Here is a 23,852-nt window from a genome sequence, read left to right on the forward strand (position 1 = left end):
AATGAAACTACTATACTCTTTTTCAGGTTATCTTGAAAGTAGCAGAATAAGCTACATTTCTTAAGTTTTCTTTTCAGTGTCATATTTATTCAGTATGATGAAGGTGCTTTTTTCTTATGCATTTTAAATATTTGGTCATAGATGATGTGTTAATTTTTAAAGTGTGACTATATATTCATAATCCTGATAACTTGCAACATTTATCCTGTTATCAATTAAGCCATCTAATATTTTGCCCAAAGTTTACTGTTTTTTTTCCTCCGGGCCTATGTATTTAGCATTTCACTATTATGCAACATCCTTGAAGAACTAAGTTTTATTTTTTATATTATTATTATTATTATTATTATTATTATTCGTGACACCCCCAAGGAGTCCGAAGACTCATCACTGGAGGACACCCACTGCATAATTTTCTGTCTCCACTGCTACCAAACCTCTACTACCAATCAACCACATCAGCACCATATACTGCCCACCAACACAAGTACTTTTTGTCTGTAAATTGCATGTGTTCTGAATATTTTATTAACAAAGTGTGTGTATGTGTGTGTGTAAATTCATTATATACACTATCTACCAATAATTGCCCAGACACTTTAGCAATTTACAATTGATACCAGCAAGCAAACCCCAATATTGGATATTTCCAGTTTTGGCTTTGATCACCTTCTGCACTCTTTGAGGGAGGCTTTCCACCAGTGTGTGGCAGGTGGAATTTGTCTCCATTCCTTCCTCAAAGCAGCACTGAGTTCAGCAACAGATTGAGAATATGCTTCAGTCACCGCTTCAATTCATCCCACAGGTATTCAATGAGGTTGAGATCAGGATTTTGCACTGGCCAGGGCAGTTGTTTAACACCCATCTCTTCATACCATTCCATAACAGCTGCAGTTTCATGGCATGGGACATTGTCTTCTTGATAGTAACACAGGTCTGTTCCATAAAAACTCCACAGTGTAGGTAGCACCTGGTTATCCAGAATATCAAGGTACTGAGCTGCCTTCACGGAACCATGGACAACTAGTAGTCCCACTCCAAACCAGCTGAATTCACCCCACAGTATTACTCCTACACCAGCAAACTTTACTGTGGGTACAATACACTGTGGTAACAAGCGTTCACCAGGCTGCCTTTATGCTCACCCTGGAAACAGGTGAACCTTGATTCATTGCTCCAGAGTACCATTTTCCACTTGTCAATTGTCCAGTTCACAAGCTCTTTGCACCAGGCCAGACAAGCTGCCTTGTTCATTGTTGTGATGTTTGGATTGTTATGGATGGTCTGTGCCGATTGTAACGGATTTTTGCTTGCCACCTGTTTTAACACCCTCCTGTCCCTTTCAGTCATTTTTGGCGGCTGCCCTTGGTGTTTTCCTGCACTAATGATGCCAGAACGCCTCCATTTGTTGATCACATCACCAGTCGTTGATTTTGGATGTTCCAGTTGAGCGGCAATGGCACGTATGTCCATAAGTGCCATTGTCGCTGAGTTCACGTTGTGTTGCCACAATGAAATACTGCTGCCTACTATCTGTACACTATTTTTTATGTTATTAATGAACTTGGAATGTTTCATAACTTCAAATAACAAGGGACCATTATTGGTCCCTTGTTATTTGACCGGTTTCAACCTTTATTGAGGTCTCGTCAGTGGGAGCCAGACCCAGAAGTAGTGATATGAAGGCAGAAGCAATCGAGAAGTCATATTTACCTGTACGAGTTGCCAAAATACCATTTGCCTAAATCCAGAGTAACTTAATAATAAGGTGGTACACCTTTTGGCAACTCGTATGGGTAAATATGACTTCTCCATTGCTTCTGCCCTTTGCATCACCACTGACGAGACCTCAATAAAGGTCAGAATCGATCTGGGTAGTGGCCCTTCCCTTAATGCATAGCATTATATTTGTCCGCAAGGAGATGTGCTTTGCATTATGGTAGATACTGACACAAGGAGTGATGAGAGCTTGGTCCACCTTTACCACAAGTTGCCTCAGTCCTGAAGATACTTCAGGCACAAACTTTGTTTTCTAACACTTGGATAAAGGATTAAACTAATTTTATTATAAACTGTATTCTTATTTACAAAAAAAAAAAAAATCTTATAATTGGAATATTTGAAATCTGTGAATTATTCTTCGAAATATGATTTTGAACAAAGATAACATAATCAAGAACGTCGGCAGCCGTTTTTTTTTTTTAAATAATATTTCAAATAATTATCTTGAATTTATTTTTTCGAATACAAAGAAAATGTTCTGTTGAGTAAGCGTTTAGACAAAATTAGCACAAAAACATTAAACATTGGTTCTCCAAGGTAATGCAATATTTAAGTGAAGGAAGTATGTAAAGATTTATATTTTGTCCTGGAATTATAAACTATACAATAAAAAGAGAAAATAAAAATAATTTCTATATTTTTAGTCTCTCTAATATAACTAAGAGTCCAGTTGCCAGCATAAAGCAAGGAAATGCGTTCCTTGTTATAGAGAACTGAGACTCAGCTTCACAAGATAATCTGTTTAAGTGTTCTCTACAGCGTGAAGGATTATCTCACTTTCTAAAGGACAGTACAGCCAAATTGCATTTCTTATCCATGTTCTTTCAACAGGTGTATTGAATCGTATCCAGATTTAGCTGGACATATATATACATCCTGGCCGGTTGGAGGGTTAAAAGATGGAAATATATGATCTGATAATATTGGAGTCTTGACAGAGAACTGATTAATTTGGAGGAAAATTATTGATCAGAAGTTAGTAATGTGTAACTTTTTCTATAGTACTATCATAATTTAGCTGCCGTAGCACAATTGGAAGAATAGCGGAACATTGTGCCCTTCGATTGGGAAAGATCCGGGTTCAATTCTCGTTGAGCAGGGTTTTTTCTCCTGGAAACTCGGGTTTTTCATCCCACGTACAGAGAAATCGGCCTTCAGAACACACACAATTTACAGACAAAAAATACTATTGTTGGTGATGATGGGCATTGATGGTAGTAATATCATAGTTGGATTATTAAGTAGTAGTGGAGAGGGTGAGATGTATTTAGCCAATTAATACTAGTCTACATTGCAATCTCCTTAAAAAATAAAGTTATGAATAGTCAGCGTATAAGCCTTACTATCATACTTAGCAATAAAGGTCTCTCCCCTTGTTCCATGCATTTTCAGCCAGACTATGAAGAGTAAATATTTGGTCAATTGTTGACATGTTTTTCCTAAAGTCAGTCTGTTCTTCTATTAGCTGTTTGTAAATGTTGTTTAGAAGATTCTGTATTAGTTTTACAAAGATTTTGTAAGAACATTAAAGAATTGTAATTGGTCTATAATTATTCCAGTATTTTGATACTAAAAATGGTCCAAATTACACCAAAACCGAGATGATTTGACAAATTATAACATAGATCTCAAATACCATGTTTTATTAAAATCCATCTAGCCAGAACCTAAGGCATTGTTTAATGCCTAAGGTTCTGAATGCATACAGAGAAATCGGCCTTGAGAATACACACAATTTACAGACAGAAAACATACTAGTGGTGGAGATGGTTAGTAGATGGCATTGACATAGATGATGATGTGTGGCAGTTTGGTATGGTTGGTAATTGTGGTGGAAACAGAGCTGTTGGACTCCTTGGAGGTGTCACGTAATAATAATAAAATGAACCAAAACCAAAATGCAGTATTACATATTCAATTTTCTATTTCTTTGTTAATTTTATCTTTAAAGCTTAAAATTGCAATTATTAATAAATGTTGTACTAATTAATGTGTTTACTTTGTTTATAGGAAACAAAGGATACCAATCACGGAAGACTTAAGTATAGACACAGTAAAAGTGTTGGGGCGGTTGAAGTTGGAGAAAATATTTTTGCTATGCCAGTAACAATTCAGTTATCACTGGATTCTCAACATAAAGGTAGTTGTCAACTTGTTGATATTGAAGAAAATAAGGCCGTCAAGCACACACTGTCACTAAATAGTCAAGATAAGATCCCATCAAAAGAGTGCCATATAGATTCAAATCTTGCTTTAAGCATCCCACTTTCTAGTGAAAATGAAACATTAACAGTCCAGTCCAGGAAAGAATTCAATAAAAGCTTTATAGGTGAAGACACAAAAATAACTCATAGAGAATTAGTGACTACAAATATTAATGATATATCTTGTCATTCTCTGCATAGTTACTTAAAAAAGGAAGGACTTGCAAAAGACTCTGCACTATCTGATTTGCCAATAAACAATAAACTTAAAACCGGCAGTTCTGAGAATGACATTTCTTCTTCCAAAGAGTTTGTTGGTATATATGAAAATAAAAATGTTTTTACAAACAGTGACACTAACAAAAATGGGAAGAATTCTGATGCAAGTGTTTTAGATATTCTTAAGCTACTTACTGGAGATCCATCTCATTCTGATGCATCCACATCTTTAGAAGCCCCACTGATGGAAATAATTGCTGATTGTCCATCAACACTTGCTTCTCTGTTGGAAAATGTGAACGGTGAAGTTGTTGTGATTGATGCAAAGGATGTACTCATTGATGACACCCAAGCATTTCAGCATTCTGAAAGCAGAATTCTAAATGATACTGATAACAACATTACAAATAATTTTGAATCATCAGTAATGGCAACAGTTCCAGATGATTATAGACAGTCAGAACTCCTCGATTTCTCTGAAGCAGCTATGTCTGTAGTTCATATAAATGGTTCATCATCTCAATCAGAAAATGGAGGATTTTCTTTGCCTTTAAAAGATATTTCATCAGATACGTTAAATGGGAACAGTGATCTAATAATAGCCAGGAATTCTTCACTAAATACTGTTTTTACTGGTAAGTTCTATATTTTCTAAATATATTACAAAACATTATCTCCTGATTGAAAAGTTTCAAATGCAGTATAATTTCAACTGTGTAATAATTTTCTGAGATTCAAGATTTCAACATAAGAATTACTTTATTAGGGAATAAACATATGTAAAGATGTTTATTTTTCATTGGGTATTTTGGCAGTGACATAAAATTAACTTTAAGCAATCAATTATCGTTACATGATACTCTCATGTTATTACATTTATTACATGGCAGTTGTGCTATAGACAGTTTAGGTGCTGGTTAGAACTCATGTTAAAGGTTTAATGGAATGAAAATGGCACAAGAAATAAATTAAACAATAGTAAACATTACACTATAAAAATAATATTTTATAAAAATAATATAATACTGTATAAAAAATAATACAGTAAGTGGGAACTTGGACAAATTCGCTGGCCTTCCTTAAAAGATAGGAATTGATGTGCATTACTGACTTGTATGTAGTGTAAAATTGTATTTCAGTCAAAAAAAAGTCCTCCATGTCTACAAGCACACCAACTTTTCTCTATTACTGTAACACATTGCTGCTACCTAACTTCTATTACTCACGTGGCCATCAATCAATCACTAATGAGTTTTCAGCCCTTCTCACTATGTGGCTTTGGACTATTCTCTTGAACATTTTTGATACTTCCAGGCATTTATAAAACTAAGAAATAGATAGCAGCCTTCTTAATTCAGTGTCTTCATTGTCAGTCTTTTTTCAAAAAGGTTAAATGAAGAAGCTGTCGGCAATCTTGGCCACAACTTCACTTAGATAGCACACGCACCAGCAGATTGAAAATATCTAGACATGCCTTCATAGCAGTGGATATGGCTATATATATTACACTGATACATATATAAAATGAAGCATTGCATTATCCATAGACAGTATGGTATGCCACTTTTGCAACAACTCGGTTCAGGAGACTTCTTTCCTGCTTCATTCACTTGTAAGTGAACAGCACAATTATCACCTGGTAGACCACAAATCACAGAACAGAACCATCAAGTGCTGAAGTGCATTGCATGAAAAAAATTACCTGTTCTCAGTTGAAACACTCGCTACTGAGTTCCAAAATGGCACTGCAAGCATCAGCACTGTAACAGTTCATCAGGAATTGAAGAACTATGGTTTCCATGAGTGCTCAAGGGTCAAAGCTATATAACTGAGAGGAGACCCCCATATAGCCTTTAAAGCAATGCAGAGAACTGACCAGGGCTTCTGACATAATGTCCAATCCTCATCTTCCTGTGGTGCACCCTGTTAGGTATCTACCTAGATACTGAACGTATGAGAATGGGCTGTCAATTTGGGATTTAGCCGACTAAATTGTATTCTTATTGGCTTAAACCACAAATAAAATGATGGTACAACATGAGACAGAATTTCATGCCTGCTGGGGCTTTGCCTGGTTAAACAAGGCCCTCATTGTTTTCGCCAGGGCGAACAGCAAAAAGTCAGCTACTGGAACAAATCCTTAAACACATCCCAACTCAACATCGCCAGAGTTTAGGATTGATACTATCAACATAAGAATCCTGAATGACAAAGAAATGGAGCTAGCTGAGGAATTGGATAAGTACTAGATTGACATAATAGGGGTGACTGAATCTGGTGAGATTTTTCTAGATTTTCCAGATTTTTAAAAAAAAAAAAAAAAAATCTGGTGAGATTTTTCTGAGCAATAAATGCAAAATGTTATATTCAGAAATGACAATCAGAGGAAAAAGGTGTAGCTGTAGTATTGAACACAATATACGAGGCTAATCTTCTTGAATGGCAAGCAATATCAAGTAGAGTGATTTGGGCAAATATCAGAATGGGGAACTGAACAATGAGACTTATTTGTGCCAATGGTCCCATAGAAGGATCTACTAACGTAGAAATGGAGGAATTTTCTCAGGCTTTAGAGAAAGCAACTGACATAGTGAAAAAGGAAAAGTTGGTCCTTGTTGGGATCTGAATAGCAGAGTAGGAAACGATTGTCACACATACAAAAATATTTTGGGAAAATTTGGAGAAAAGAGCAAAGCCTAATAATAATGGCAAATATCTGTTGCATTTCTGCTCAGGACATGGACTGGTTATTACTAACACCATGTTCCAACATAAAAATGTGCACAATTTCACATGGAGAGAAGAGGCAAGAAATAAGAAAAGTCTCATTAACTATGTTATTGTTGATAGTGATGTTTTCTCCCTGGTGCAGGACACCAGAGTGTACAGAGGATTTGAAATTGGAAGTGATCAAACCCTAAAGCTCAAGACTAAATCACTATTTAGTCTTGAGCAAGATAAAATTGAATTTCATATTGAAAAGAAGAACATGTAAGAAAGTTTTAAAGCGAATAAAAGTTGAACAGCTCTCAGATGTGAACTGTAGACTAAAATACACAAAGATTATTGAAGAAAAAATGAAAGAGTGTGAGAACAGCAACCAAACCTTGGAGATTCATTGGCAAACCCTAAAGAAAACATTCATTGATTCAGCCATTTGTCATCTTCATGGTCAAATGTGGAGTTATAATGATTTTGTATTTGCTTTACAAATTAATTCAGAAAGCCTGATCAGAAGATTGAATTGTACATAATTGGAATAGAGCACTCATACCCATCTATAAAAGGATATAAAACATGGTAACTTTTTTTCAATATGCTTGACAATTGTTGGTAGGAAAATTGTTGATTGGAAAGTAGTAGTAAGGTAATACAGTAGTAAACAAATTAATCCGAACAAGCTAAATTTTTATCTAGGTTTTGGTTTGGTTTTTGTTTCAGTTGATGAAAGTTTTGGTTTATTATTTTCGGTTTTGGCTTTAGTTCACTATTTTGGTTGAATGCCATGTTTTAACTGTATCTACAGTGTTTATTAATAGTGTTGTGTTAATAGTGAAAGTAGTAGTAAGGTAATACAGTAGTAAACAAATTAATCTGAACAAGCTAAATTTTTATCTAGGTTTTGGTTTGGATTTTGTTTCAGTTGATGACGGTTTTGGTTTTAGTTCACTATTTTGGTTGAACGCCCCATGTTTTAACTGTCTCTACAATGTTTATTAATAGTGTTGTGCTTTTTAATAGTGTAAACAAGTTGGCATTTGTAGTGTTTTATTTATTTTTGGTAGTTATAAAATGGATACAGCTTCAAGAAAGCATTCAAAAATATCTACTCTTTCTCAGCTCACATCCATGACTCAAAGACAAATTACCAATGAGTGTGGTGTTAGTTAATGTGATTTTAAAGAGGTTTAGGGAGACATGTACATTTTCTCTTGACAGAAAAGGAAAATGTGGGCAAAAAAAATGAAAACTACACTTTCTCAAGATCATTTACTAGATTGTTTACTAAAAAAAGCAAAATGAATCCAAGATTGTCTACTGTAGACTTAAATAGAGACTTGGTAGCTAGTGGGATTAATGTTTATGACATGGAAGTCCATCAAAGATTGTTGGAAGCAGGGAGGACTGCCCACAAACCAAAAAAGAAACAACTGTTAATAAAGGCTATGCAGAAAAAGAGGCTGCAGTGGTCAAAACTGTGCAAAGATTGGACTGTTGAGAAGTGGGAGAAGTCATATTCTCAGATGAGAGCCATTTCTTTGTTCCAAGGAGAGCGAGTACCCTATGTTTGTAAATCAGCAGCTGAGAAGACTTCTCCCATCCAGCTAAACTTTTACACGTGACAGTCCAGGCTTGCTTCAACCTGTTGATGGTATGATGAAAAGTGACCAATACATAAAAATATTGGAAAAAAGAGTGGTCCCACAGATCCAAAAAGATAAAGAACTCATCTTCCTGCTGGAAGATGAGTTCTTTTCATGCCATACTTCAAAAAAAAAAAAAAGTGAAAGAGTTCCTCAAAAATCACAACATTCAATTGCTTCAGTGGCCAGGTAATTCTCCTGGTATTAACCCAATAGAAAATTTGTGGGCCATAGTGAAAAAAAGACTTGGAAAATTAAATTGTGATACAAAGGATAACTTAATACAATCCATTATAAATGTATGGTTTCAAGATGCAGAAATAAGAAAAATATGTTCTACATTGGCAGAGACCATGCCTAAGCAAATTAATGAACTTATTAGGAACAGAGGAGCACATAGACATGTTATTGACTTTTAAAAGTTTTACCACTTGGTATACTATAAATTAAAGATACCAAGAAATTATATACTTGGTATATAATTTCTTGGTAACAAAATGGAAAAACTTTCAACAACTTTCTCTAATCCAGAGTATTTTAATATAAGGTGTGACACCTTTTGGCTACTTGTATATGAAAATATGACTTCTGCATTACTTCAACCTTAGTATCACCTCTGAGTCTGGCTCCCACTGACAATAAAGGCCGAAACCAGTCTGGGTAGTGACCCTTCCCATAATGCATAGCATTATACATACCCATAAGGATATGCGCTTAACATTATGAGATACCAAGGCAAGTGATGTGAAGTCATTAGTTTCAATATATGAGTTGCTCCAGTCCTGAAAATAGTTCAGGTGCAAACTTTGTTTGCTTATACTTAGATAAAGGATTAAACAAAGTATATAATTTCCTGGTATCTTTAATTGAAAATATGACTGTTAGGATTAATTTGTTTGCTACTATGCTTCAGCCTGTCATAGTATGCTTGCATACTTGAGAATTGTTGATTTTAAAGTAGTAGTGAGGTAGTACTTCAACCTGTCATTTTATGCTTGCATACTTGTGAAATTGTTAATAGGAAAATTGTTGACTTGAAAGTAGTAGTAAGGTATTTCTTCAACCTGTCATAGTATTCTAAAGCACCTTCCATTTATCATCACATCAAACACTTGCATTACCAAGATAAGAAAAACATGAAAAAATTGATTGTAAGTAGGACTTCAAAAATTTTGTATTGGCTCAGTCAGATAGATATCTCCTTATTCAAGTGACAGCTTGGGTCGAGCACCTTGGTAACATGTATATTGCAGCCATGTGTTCAGTCATGGAACTAGCGAATTTATAAGCTTTTGTTAATGTTTTGGCTGATTTTTATTCTGTTATTATCAGTTTTCAAGCAGGTTGTGAATGTTTAGGTGTGATATGAATTTCATTGATGGGTGTGCTCACACTACCTGCTTACTGGAAGCCTGAATTAGCTTGAAAAACATCTATTTGTTTGGACTCTAGAGCATGGTTCCTGAACTATGTAAAAATAAAACTTAATACACCCATTGTATTAATGGACTACTGTTGTAATATGCTTTTCCTTTCTTTTAGTGTTACATGGTGATCAGCATTCATTTTAGAAATTATGGACTTTACAACCGTGTTATAAATAACTATTTTAATTTCCCGACATTTCGATCTTCATATTAAGGTCATCATCAGGGGTTACATTTCACACTATGCTAAAGAGACAATGATTTGATCAACGGTTATTCTACTGGCATGACCTCTAGTGAAAATATAATATAAAAAAAAATACAGATAAAATTAAAAAATTAATTAAATATTTAGAAACTACATCAAAGCTAAATTCTGTTTAAGATAACATAAGAAACATTCTTTCATATAGATAGTTTTCTTACAGTAACAGTGATGTCCTAATTTAACATGACAATTGTTATGTTAGATTAAGATTTTGGATTATCTACAGTCCTGTTTATAGTTAACTCTTAGGGAAAAAGATACCGTGGGTAGAATATGTGCCAAGCAAATGTCCCATGTTGGATCCTACTTCTTCTCAATCTATACTTTGAATCCGATATATAGTTATTACGATATTCTTAACTAGTTGATAGGTTACAAGTTGATTTCTAATTCAAATGTAGAGAAAATTTATATTTAAAGACTGTGCCACTCTATATCTGAATTAGTTCAAGAATTGAAGAAAAACCAACTCTCAACTACCTTTCCTTTATATGTTGTTATTATATATACTAGCCGAGTATGTTTAACTTATTTATCACTCCCACTTTGGTTCGAATATTTTATGAATGGTGCAGTAAAAGAGATTCAGGCAAAATACAACTTTTGATTACAAAAACAAACATTTAATTTAGAATCACAAATTTTACATTTAAATTCAAATCAGTAATTAAGATATCACAAACATTTTAACTCCTCAGATAAATTCAATCATACAACTCATACAATGGTAAATCTGTTATCTCTATAATACAGTCTTCTCACAGTTCTTTAAGTTCCAAATACGACAAAAATTGCAGTAACACCTCTTCACAAACAAACACTTTTAAATTTACACTTCAGCTAATTTCCGCAATAGTTACTGTTAGTATAAGGAAATTCTAGGATGAAACTCACACACTTCTCTGCAAAGGAATATTAATGGTTGGAATAATCTTACTGATAATCTTCTTTCTTCATCAACTTACACACAAACACTTTTTATAACCGTAAACACTTTTAACAATAAACAACACTCATTAAAATAAATCTTCTAAGCATTAACTGAATTAATTCATGGTCACAATACACATAATTAGACGTTCTTGCATGAAGCACTACTGATCACTCATGAATTTAAAGTAACACAATAATTCCTTAACTTTAGATTTTATATGCACAGTTGTTCATTCCTCCGGCATTCAATTAACTCTTTAGGCACTATAATTCTAAACACAGCTAACGGTAAACTTCAACTTTACAGTCTCTACTATTCTCTCGTTACTCCATACTTTGCTTAAAGATTCTGTGTATCCTTGAAAGGTCGGCCCTGAAATTAAATCTCAACTCTAGTATTGCTATTCATTCAGTAGTCACTCAGCTGTCTTCCATAGCTATAATTGTTATTCTACAACTTATTAGCTAACCGCTTCTTGATTAGTAGACTTAAATAAGCTGCTTGAGTGACTTGCCAACTCTCTAATATCGCACTCTGATTCCCCGAATGCTAAATACTCTGATTCCAACCGAATGCCAATTCTCTCTCTTTTCACTTTCTAATCTATCTCTCTCATCTATATTTTCAGCGTTCTTCCTTTTTATATCCATTCTTCCCGCCTAAATTGTTCTCGTGATCTCTTTAAGCATAGCACTGTTCCAAACTCGTGCAAGCTATCTAACATACGTTTCCATGACAACAAAACATAATAAAATTGAGGTATTGCATAACGCTAAACTTCTACAAATAGGAATAAATAAAGAACATTTACATTTCTATTAATGTGCAGTTAAATTATCAAATACAAGTTCTTATAATATTAATATAGCAATGAATAAAATAGCTTAATAATATTTAATACAGTCTTTTCATTATTAATACATATATCTTTGATTAATTAATCAAATATTAGATAAAATTAAAGGTAGTTATATGAATATTAAATTATAAACAAGTGATTTACATTAATTAATTACAAGTCGAGCCTTTGTGATGGAAGATCATGTTGGATTCTGAACCAAATAATAATTACTCTAATCTCTACATAATCAGAATCCAACATCCATATGCTTGGGATTTTTAGACCATCATTATTGTTCAGATTAGGGTGGTTGATAAGAATCTCACAGTCTTCCTTAAATTTACATTCATACCATGTTTTGGTGTGATGTAGACAGCTGGTGCTTTCTATGTTAAATTCTATGTAAAGTGTTCAGGGTATGATCAGAAAGGCCAGCTTCACCATAGTTATTATATTTAATCTGTCGTTTATGTTCCTTTTGTCTAATAGGAATTGTGCATCCTGTTTCCCATATATAGGGCTGAGAGAATTTATGGTCTACCAAAGATACACAAACAAAACACCACTCCGGTCGATAGTCGAAGGTATAGAACAGCCCGAATTATCACCTAGCCAAGAAATTAGCGTCAACACTCAAGGAGTTGATAGGTCATTCATCCTCCTATATCAGAAACACACAACGCTTCATAAACATAATCAAAGACATTACATTAAAAAAAGATGATTTGTTAGTCAATTTTGATGTCTCTGCCCTCTTTACAAATACCCCAATCAATGACACAATCCTTCTTTTACAGAACAAATACCCCCAGATATCATGGCACTCTTTGCGCATGTATTACGTTCTGGTTATTTTGTATGGCAAAACGCTTTCTACCTGCAAAAAGAAGGCACAGCCATGGGCTTGCCATTATTCCCCCCCCCCCCTCCCCCCATTGCTAACTTTTATATGGAACATTTTGAGCAACATGCTCTTGATTCCTCTCCTTTAAAACCCAACGTCTGGCTTACGTACATCAAGAGCAACATGCATACAGTTCTCAATTGTGAACTGTATGCATTTGTGTTGTTTGTTTTTGCGATCTGACCCCATGGCTGTCAGACACTAGACACTTTCCTTAGCCACTTAAACAAACAACACAAATGCATACAGTTCACAATTGAGATTGAAAAGCAGAACACACTTCTGTTTCTAGATACACTTGTAACACATCTTCTTTCTAGCAGTCTTTCCTTCACTGTTTACCAGAAAGCGACACATGCTGGCTAATATATACACATAAACTCCTACCACCACCCAACACAAAAACTAGATATCATTAATACTCTAAAAAACAGGGCTTTGAAGATTTGCTCCAATGAACAAGTGCTTAAAGACAAATTTGAAGTTATCAGCAATACTTTCCTAAAAAAAATGGTTACATCCAAAACACTATTAATAAAATTCTCTACAAGACCTCAATAAAAAGCAAAGATAAACCAGACTACAATAAAATTATAACAATTCCTTACATTAAAGGGACATCAGATAAAATAAACAGAATACTACAGAAATACAACCTCAAAGCCACCTTTAAACCTCCTACAAAATTAAAATGCTTACTCAACTCATCCAAAGACCCACTCCCTCTGCTGCCCCACCCTGGAGTATACCATATTTATTGCACATATAATCTATCCTATATATGGGAAACAGGACGCACAATTCCTATCAGACAAAAGGAACATAAATGACACATTAAATATAATAACAATGGTGAAGCTGGCCTTTCTGATCATGCCCTGAACACACTTTACATAGAATTGACTGGAAAAGCACCAGTTGTCTACATCACACCAAAATATGGTATGAACATAAATTTAAGGAAGCTTGTGAGATTCTTATCAACCACCCTAATCTGAACGATAATGATGGTCTAAAAATCCCAAGCATATGGAAGCCACATATTCTACCCACGGAACCTTTCTCCCTAAGAGTTAACTATAAACAGGACTGTAGATAATCCAGTAGAATCTTCATTAGTTGGTTGACGACGGCGAAAAAGAAATTGTTCAACTTTTTTCCCCCCAGAAAAAAGAGTGATTAAGATAGACTAACAATCTTAATCTAACATAACAATTGTCATGTTTAAACTAGGACATTATTGCTACTGTCAGAAAATTATCTATATGAAAGAATGTTTCTCTTATGTTATCTTAAACAGAATTTAGCTTTGATGTAGTTTCTAAATTATTAATTAATTTTTTAATTTTATCTGTATTTTTTTTTTTATATTATATTTTCACTAGAGGTCATGCTATAATAACCGTTGATCAAATCATTGTCTCTTTAGCATAGTGTGAAATGTAACTCAGCTTGTTCTTGTATATTTGTATATACTCCAGATGATGACCTTAATATGAAGGTCGAAATGTTGGGAAATTAAAGTAGTTATTTATAACACAGTTGTAAAGTCCATAATTTGTAAAATGAATGACTGTTGTAACATGCATGCACACAAAATACATATTACTGCAGAAATGCTTTTTTTTTTATTTGTCTATGAAACATGAAAAGGAAGATAAAAAAAGTATTTTAGCAGTGATACAAGAACATTTATTATTTATTCATTACTCATCATGATAATTTTCATGTTTTTAATTCTAACACTTAAATATTGTTAGTCTATCTTAATCACTCTTTTTTCTGGGGGGAAAAAAGTTGAACAATTTCTTTTGTGCTATTTTAGACAAATGTTGAGGGTAATGTTCACAATCATCATAAAAACTCTCACTACTAGAACTGTACATGCATTAACTCATTAGTGGGTTTTCTGAATTCAGAATAGTTTGAAAAAACATTGAAGTCAATTTTTAGAATCTGTATGAAGAATATTATATAAGAAGCCAACACATGCAGACCTTCATGCATCCTCTCACCACTACCCTCCACAGAAATTTGGCATTATTTCCACCCTTGCACATTGAGCCAGATCCTTAATATCAGATGACGTAGAGCTTCAAAATGAACTTAGTTTCCTAAAAAGGACCTTTCTTAATAATGGTTTTACTTTAAAAAGCATTGAGAAATTTCTTTTTCGCCGTCGTCAACCAACTAATGAAGATTCTACTACCCCCCAGAACTTACATCTCCTTGCCTTTCATTAGTTCCCTCTCTCCCAAACTGGCTAAAATTTTAAAAAAGTTCAACATCAAAACATGTTTCTCTACTTTTCCTAAACTCTGCTCTATCCTTAGTCAATCTAAAGAAAAACATCACCATCTTCAGTTCATAGGAGTATACAAGATTATGTGTAATTGTGGAAAACCTTACTATTGACAGACTGATAAATCTATCCTTCTCGGTTGGAAGAGCACAAAAGAGACATTTCCTATAACAGAACCCGAGCCAGTGCTCTCACCAGCCACGTCTTGTTCTCTATAAACCCAGATGAAGGCTGCCAACATCAAATAGACTGGTCTAAACTTCTAATATTCACATATGTTGTGATGAACTTGAAAGACTTATTCTTGAGTCTAAAGAGATTACCCTCGATTCATTCCACATGAATAGCAGCCTTAGCTACAGTTTACCTGATTCGCACAGCTCTGCTGTCCAGTGTTGGCATTCTTGCGATATCACACGCACGCATAAACATACAGCTGGAACTGTAGCGCGGACTCCAATTTAAACTGTATTACAGTTTCTAGTAGATCTGGTGTTGTTATTATGTAATGGTTCTGTCGGATTATTGTGTATAACTCTTTGTACTTTGACACCTGAAGAAGTTGGTTTACCAACGAAACTAGTAGTGTCCCCATTCAACCTTGTTTTTTTATTATTCTCGGTGTTTTAGTCATTTAAATTAAAATCAAATATCATTGTTTAACCAAGTAAATCCTAATCCAATTATATATATATATGTGTTAGGACCTATGTACTAGTATATATGATACTAGGACAGATTCTTGATAAAGTTGACAAGATCAGTAATAACAGAGGACTTTAACTCAATCCTAGCAAGACAAGGTTATGGTTCTCTAAGGAAATACAAACAGGGAAGCTCTTGAGAAACAAATGTACCTTAATGGAGAAAGAATTGAGGAAGTCAGCATGTTTGACTACCTGGGATCCATTGTTAATGTGAAGAATTGCTGTTCAGAAGAAGATTAGGAATGTCTAAACCAACAGTCAGAGACTTGTCTAAAATCTGGAAGGATAGATCTATTTCCATGGGAACAAAGTTGAGGATTTTGGATGCAGCAGCTTATGGATGTGAGACTTGGAACCTAAAGAAGTCAGATAAGAAATGGATATCTGCTTTTAAGATGTATGTTACAGAAGGCTGTTGAGGATATCATATACTGAAAGGCGTACAATTGAATAGGTGTTAAAAAAGATCAGTATAACTTTAAGGCTCCTTAAGGATATTGACAAAAGAAAGTTAAAATATTTTGGACACATTAAAAGAATGGAAGGAGGAATTCTCAGAACAGTAATAGAGGGTTAAGTTTTCCTGGACAGAGAGGAATGGACAGACCATCAATGAGTTGGATGGTGTGTGTGTGTGAGAGAGAGAGGGAGAGAGAGAAGTGGCTGATCTTCAGAGAGTTGAAGCCTCCAGAAAAGCATACAACAGGACTACATGGCGAGGACTGGTGTTGCACATCGCCAAGCATCAGCATGACCATACAGCAGCTGTGTATGTCCAATGAACAGAAGAAGAGAAAGCTTGAAAAGCTCCCTTTATTAAATATTAAATAAGTTAATTGCCATCTGTTCTAGTTACTATGTCACAATTAGTTGGTTACTTTGTGGTAAATCTTAGCTCTTTCTAGGTCATATTCTGACAAAATTAGTGATAATTGACAAAACAGACATTTGTCATAAATATTTTTTATGTTTCACTACATACCACAGAACTGGAATTACATAAAGGAAATTAAAGCTTAAACTTAAACTACTATTATGGAAAGTTTAGAAAGGCAGCTGAAATGCAGTAAGAACAAAACTTAAAATTTACAGTACTATGATTCTCCCTGTTTTGGCAAGATGTGGACATTGTGTAAAAGCGATAATCATATACTTTTATTTTATTTTATTTTTTATCAACAATGTTTAAGGTGTTGTTACACTCTGATACCTTCACTATGTGGAATTTTCAGTTATCATGGTGTAACATGAAGAGAAAATTAAATAAAACCCCTGTATAACAGCTAATACATAAATTACTTAAAGAAAGAAAAATATTCTTGCATCCAAGTAAAATATATGTCAAAAAGGTGTTTGTTGAACTAAATAATAAAAGAAGGAATGTATTACAGTTGTAATATGAAAAAATTAGCTATGTAAGACAGAAAGGATTAGTCATAAGAAATTGTATGTGAGAGGCTAGAGATTAAAATATTAAGTAAATTCACAGAAAAATTTTGGAAGGGGGATTAATTTAGAGGCTAGCAAAAGAAAACAATAGACTATCGCTCATGGTCAATTCCCAGATTGAGACATCGTCACGTGTCAGTCGCGTGCTCGCCGACCGCAGGATGTTTGGCAGAAAAACGCCACCCTTGTCGGTGAAGTCGAATCAAGTAAGGGGCGGAGAAAAGAAATTAAAGAAGGTGCCGTTAGGGGTCAAGGTATAACAGGGTTAGAACCCCCCCCCATGGGGCTTTTTCCCGGATAGTTTCTTCACGAGCTCCTTCGTATAGGTTTTCATGCAATTTTCCTGAGTGGCGGGGTTGGAGTTATATCTCTGTCTGACACAACAAGGGAACAAGTAGTGAGTGGGATTTCGATTCCGTATTTCCTATGGTAAGAAATGAGGAATGCCATTTAGCTAAAGGAAAGAAGGTATTATCTATGTGTTTCATCATTCAGTGACAACTACAAAAAAAGGAAATCTGTAAAGAAGTCAGTGTCCATGCGGTGAGTTTCACAGCCATGGTATAGATGATTCTAAAGTGTGTTTTTAATTCAAATACGAAAAGTAAAGATTGCATAAGCACAGTTTAATGCCAAAAGAACTTAGGAGTGACCGATTATAGGAGAGATCATACCAGGATAGTTCAATCGGAAAAAGGTAGAAGCCAATATAGAAAACTCAAGAGAAAAAGGTACTGTAAAAATCTCGTGCTAACTGAAAATCATCTGTAATTGTAATCATTATTCTATTACTGAATACCAAAACAAGCCTTAAAGTACAAGCCATTAGGAAAAAGAAAACCAGGACGTCCTCTTAAACGATTCAACGATGACTTCTAAGGCCGGAACAGGCCATACTAGGCCTAAATCCTTGATACGTATGATGATGATGATGATTCTATTACTGAACTGTTGAAGAGACTAAGGAAATTTATACTAGGACTTTAGTACATGACTGATTATAATGAAAGTATGCTTGTTAATATTAATATTATATAAGTAATTATGTGTCCAGAGATTTATGCATGTGTATTGTAACTTATAGGAAAATTTTAAATGTCAAAGTCATGTGTTAACACAGTGAAAGGATAATTTAATCTACATAGGTTTAGATAGTTAAATAGAGTGAGTTGATCACATATGTCCAGGTGCTACAGCATATAGCGTATTCAGACTAATATAGGGTTAACTAATGTGATAATTAGATCTGGGATTATACATATGATTGTATGAGTCGAATTTGTTATGGCGGCATGATTGCAATACCCATATAGGATCATAGCCAAATTACTTGTGATAAGCTAATATTATTTTGTAAATATTTTCTTAGTATTGAATTGAATTATATTAGAAATTGAATTGTACCATACTAATGAGTTTAATAAACCTTTGTTCATTGATAAAACAGTTGTCTGAAATTGCTGCCCAATGCACCACTTGAAAAACGTACAAACCTAATCACATGGGAGGGGAGAATATTTAAATGAGTAACGAGATAAAGTGTCACGACTGCAATATTGTTTCACATTCAGACATATTTTAGTAATTGCTCCTTGTTTTTGTATTTAATATCTCAAACTAAATGTCCCAAAAGGCGCAGTATAATATAAATATTAGGGACACTAAGGGGAGAAATAGCTTAAATGTTTGTATTTTGGGGTGATATCTCGTACATAGATAAAAGTTGAATATAGATAAGCAGAATTTCACTAGATAGAATAATAATCATTAATTGGGACACAACAGTGTATCTTAGGAATGAAATAGTTTGACTTTGTGAATATTAATATGTGTGAGAAGTAGTGAGTCATTTGTTATCCCTATCCTGTGTAAGGAAAGTCTATCTATGATGACTTGGCCATGTTGTCAGAATGTAGGATATTCGCTCGTTCAACAAGACTGTTAAATGATCCAGCATATGTTAGAAAATGAGATATGCCCAGAACTAGATAAACTGACTATATCAAACAAGACCTTAATAGAATTGGAGTTTCAGTGACGTGAATCAGCAATGGCTGCTCAGGACAGATACATATGGCATAAGTAAACGATGTACTAAAATATTCATGTTTAAAGTGTAGTTTTAAAAGTATAATGTTTACATTTATTTCCAGCTTACTTTACACAAAGGGTATTTTTATATGCATGATATTTAAACTTCCAACATCACGTCATGAGATTTATCATGTTATAAAAGAGAGAGTTTTTTTTATCTCTAATTTAAAAAAAGTAATTAAAGATAAGTATTCTTAACTGATATTCTAAAGATTGCATGTTATATATCCTGTTTGTGATTTTAGTATGCTTTATTTGAAATGTTTCTGTAGATGATAATCAGCCTCGAGACTTAACCACAATCAAAAGCCATCTTCATCAGGGTCATTATAAAACAGTGGTGAGTATTTTATTATAGTTAATATTATTTTTATTTTATATATTTTTTAAAGTGATTTCGTTGTGATAATTGAATGAAATCACTGCTTAAATGAATGCACAGTTCATGTAGTTAATTATTTGTAGATATGAACTATGCTACAAGATCCCTTACTGTGGGATGCTGAAAATGAATGTTTAAATAAGTCCCTACACTCCTTTAACTCCCCCCACCCCCTCCAGTGGATACCAGGCATCATTACAGACGAAAATTGAATGTTTTGATAACTAGAAAAAAGTTTAGTTATTTGAATAATAAATGTCAGTTTTTTTAGGGTTAAAGGCAGTCAAATGTAATCTACCCTAAGAATGGATAGTCACTCTTTTTTAGGATCATGGTCTTGTTTGGATGTCACAAAAATTATGTGACATCTGAAATCATGAAATGTCAGAATGCAGAGTTTGATATTTGATATTATATAAACAAAATGCATTTTACAAAATATATGTTAATATACTAATGTTAGCCTGTGTGCAATTGTTTGCTGCATAAACTCATCATCATCAATTTCTTGATATGTACCCTCAAGGGGTGTTCAGGTTACTATGACAGCATTACATGATTAAGTTTACATTGTTATTAACCTCCTATCAACAATTTTTTTCCAAATCAGTCTATTACTTGTGAGCATTCAATGTTATCATAACTAACATTTTGTGCTTCTAAGCCACTTCTGACTGAATCAATCCACCTAGATCTTGGTCTTCCTCTGGGTCTCCTTCTTGCCATGCCATCTTGGCATCAAACAATGTTTTGCTTACCGATTCTATTTAAATGACCATACCAGTTTAGATTAGCTCTGCTGACACATTCTTGAAAGCAAAGAATATCAAGTTCCTTTTCCCGATGTCTTCATTTTTAATATGATTCTGCCATTCTGTTCATTCTCCTAATTTTTCTCAGAACCTGCATATCTGTGGTCTTTAGTTTTTGATTAAGTAGTTTATTTTTAACCCAACTCTCAGATCCATAACTTAAAACAGATTTGAACACTGTCTTCTAATGCTAGTTTGATGTTTTGGCTAAGTTCTCTATTATTCCATATAAATCTGTTCAGCTGGCTACTCACCATACCAGCTTTGCTTATTCTGTCGTCTATTTCCCGATTTAACTTGCCATCTTCACTAAAAACTGTGCCTAAAATAGCTGAAATATTTTACTTGTCTATAGGATCTCCATTCATAACGCAGCTGAAGTTTTTTTTATGTTCCTGCATATTTTCATAGATTTGGTCTTCTTATTGATGATTTTCATGCCAAATTTTTTTGCAGTTGTTATTCAATTTAATTAGAGAATCCTGGAGATTTTAGGAGTACTCATCAAAACAACTAAGTTTGACATCCAATCCTAGTATCAGGGCTAATGCCACTTTTTTTCATAATGTGATCCATATAGATGATGAATAAGAGTGGAGATAACATGTATCCTTGTCTTACCCCTGATTTTACATGAAATCATCTTCCTGTATTTCCTTCAATTCTGACTGCTGACAACTTAATATAGACTATGTATTGCTCTGTATAATGTTCCATTTATCCCATAAAATAGTGGTTTGAAGAGCTCTTCCTTTTGGACACCTTGTCACATGCCTTTCCAGATCTAGAAAACCTAAGGACAGATCCTTGTTATGTTCCTATGATTTCTCAACTATTTGTCTTCAAGTGAAAATCTGATTTTGAGGACAACCTCTATTTGGCATGAACTCAGCTTGTTCTTCAAGTTTCTTTTCCACAATCGTTATGAAATTTATTGTCATCATCATCAGCCATTTTCTCCACTTCTGGATGAAGCTCTCACAAAGTCCCCCTTTCATTTCTATCTTTAGCCATTCTATGTCAACTGAAACTGTGACTTTATGAATACATCATTATCATTGGTTTGCTGTCTTCTAGTATTTTTCAAACTGTGGGCCGTGAAATAAATCTTGCATAAATCTTACCTGAAACACTCAGTAGTCAAATTCCTATAATAATTCTTACATTCTGCTTTATTCCCTTTTTTATATATGGGAGCTATAAGAGCTCTACTACAGTCATCTGGAATTTGATCTTCTGACAAGGCCCCTCTGAATTATGCACTGTAGCCACTTCAAAACCTTTATACCTTCATACTTAAGCATTTCTGGTCAGATATCATCTACTCCAGTTGCCTTTCCACATTTCAAGTGGAAAGGCAGCTGGAGTACATGACAATAGATTTTCGAGAGGAATGCAAAGAAAAGTACATATCAATACCTTAAGTATTGATATGTACTTCTCTTTGCATTCCCCTTGAAAATCTTTGGTGTTGAAACAATAATAGAAGTTATTTGGGTGTGAAACATACTTTTGTACAATACTTAGACCATTTTTATAAGCTTAAATGTCAGTTAATATGCATAATATGATCTTGTGTGTAGCCAATGAGGTTTACCTAAAATGTCTGTTAACCCTGAAAACAACTTTATGCTTAAATTATGATATGCTTTTAACATTTTCAGAAGCTTTAAAGTTATGCACTGTTAACTCAATCAGGTGTTTTTGTACGAGTGTCCTTTGTTTCATTTCCTTTTTTAAATGCTATAATTTTTGTATAGAAAAAAAAAGTAGACAATTTTAGTTGTTGCAAACATAGACCAATAATGAAAGACAAAACTTTTAGTTACCTGGGTTCATTTCCTATCATAGCACAGAGGAACATTTTAAAGGGCTTTTTACCTAACAGCAAACAGTCTTGTATACAAAATTTTTCCGTCAGGAATTTTGAGTTTTTCATCCTTTATGAGATGTATCCCAACTGATGAACACGTAGTGTGCAGGCTTGGCAATATTACCTCTCACCTTAGTTTCTTTGATATAATCTTCCAGCCAGCTAAGTGCTATATGTGGAAATAACCAACTGTATTTCAATTTGAGGACATGGATAACCCAATGTTGAGAATTCTTACTTGTGGTGGTGAAGATTGACTTCCGAAACATCTGGTGTTTAATTTTTTGATGCGACTTATAATGTAATCTTTCTCTCTCTCTCTCTCTCTCTCTCTCTTTTTTTTTTGTATAAGATTCATATTTAATTAGTCCTGCATAATACAGATTAATTATATGTTAATTTGTTAGTTATCTATGTAAATTGAGTATTTTGGAAATGTTGATCAAGTATCTGAGAAAAAACTATTTTAATTCCAACTAGTTTCACCAACTTGAGCTGTTGGAACCTTCAGGGTACAGGACTGATGATAGGAACTAAAGCTAACAAAACATGTTATAGACTAGACATTAACAGAATTCTAATTATAAATTACAAAACAATACAACATGTGCAATACACGTGTGGCACGTACATGATTTCACTTGTTGTTGTTTAGGAATGTTTTATAGTTGTTACTAAAGTTCATTTCTTGTGTGTTTAGAGATCTATTTAGGGTCTTCCAGATCTCGGATAAGATTAAACCTTGGTTTCTATTAAGATTTTCTACAGAACGGGCGACTGTTGTGGCTTCTTTAAAAATACGAGAGCAGTAATCCCCTTCTATGTAAGGGATACAGCTTTTATCCTACTCAATGACATGGTTGGTTGTGGAGAAATGGGAAGATAAGCTCGATATATCTTGTCTGTTGTTTTTGACATATCCAATGTGTTCTCTCTGTCTTATCTCAAGGCTTCTTGAAGTTTGGCCGATGTAACTTAAACCGCACGAACATGGGATATTGTAAACTCCAGCATATTTAAAGAAAGGAATGAAGTCTTTTGGAGATCTTAAGAGTTTTCGAATTGTATCTTTAGGTTTAAAGGTCACTCTTATTCTATGTGGTTTGAGGAGTTTAGCAACCTTGTTAGAGGCTCTCCCCACGTATGGAATGACGATTGTGGTAATATATTGAGTGTCTTCTTGTTGTCTTTATGGTGGATCAGAGAACAGAATCTTGTTAACAAGTCTCCGAGGGTAGCCATTCAAGATGAGGTTGTTGGATATCAGTGTCAATTCGTCTTGGAGATCTT

The 23,852-nt window shown here is 34.1% G+C and overlaps 2 protein-coding genes across 2 annotated transcripts in view; both read left to right on the forward strand.

Annotated features, from left to right (window-relative positions):
* LOC150093937 (uncharacterized) overlaps window positions 1–4,592 on the forward strand; it is a 209,264-nt gene extending 204,672 nt beyond the window's left edge. The window contains exons 15-16 of the mRNA XM_090412924.1: window positions 3,793–4,536; window positions 4,581–4,592. Of these exons, the coding sequence (XP_090269050.1) occupies window positions 3,793–4,536; window positions 4,581–4,592 (756 nt within the window). The remainder of the gene's footprint in view (window positions 1–3,792; window positions 4,537–4,580) is intronic.
* The window catches only part of LOC150093938 (histone-lysine N-methyltransferase 2A-like), a 294,597-nt gene continuing 275,266 nt past the window's right edge, over window positions 4,522–23,852 (forward strand). Inside the window, exons 1-2 of the mRNA XM_090412869.1 lie at window positions 4,522–4,840; window positions 19,768–19,835. Of these exons, the coding sequence (XP_090268995.1) occupies window positions 4,633–4,840; window positions 19,768–19,835 (276 nt within the window). The 5' untranslated portion in view covers window positions 4,522–4,632. The remainder of the gene's footprint in view (window positions 4,841–19,767; window positions 19,836–23,852) is intronic.

The sequence above is a fragment of the Typopeltis vanoorti genome, chromosome 23 (genome assembly GCF_054136105.1).
Source record: "Typopeltis vanoorti isolate ZY-2024b chromosome 23, IOZ_Tvanoo_1.0, whole genome shotgun sequence".
Classification (NCBI taxonomy): Eukaryota; Metazoa; Arthropoda; class Arachnida; order Uropygi; family Thelyphonidae; genus Typopeltis; species Typopeltis vanoorti.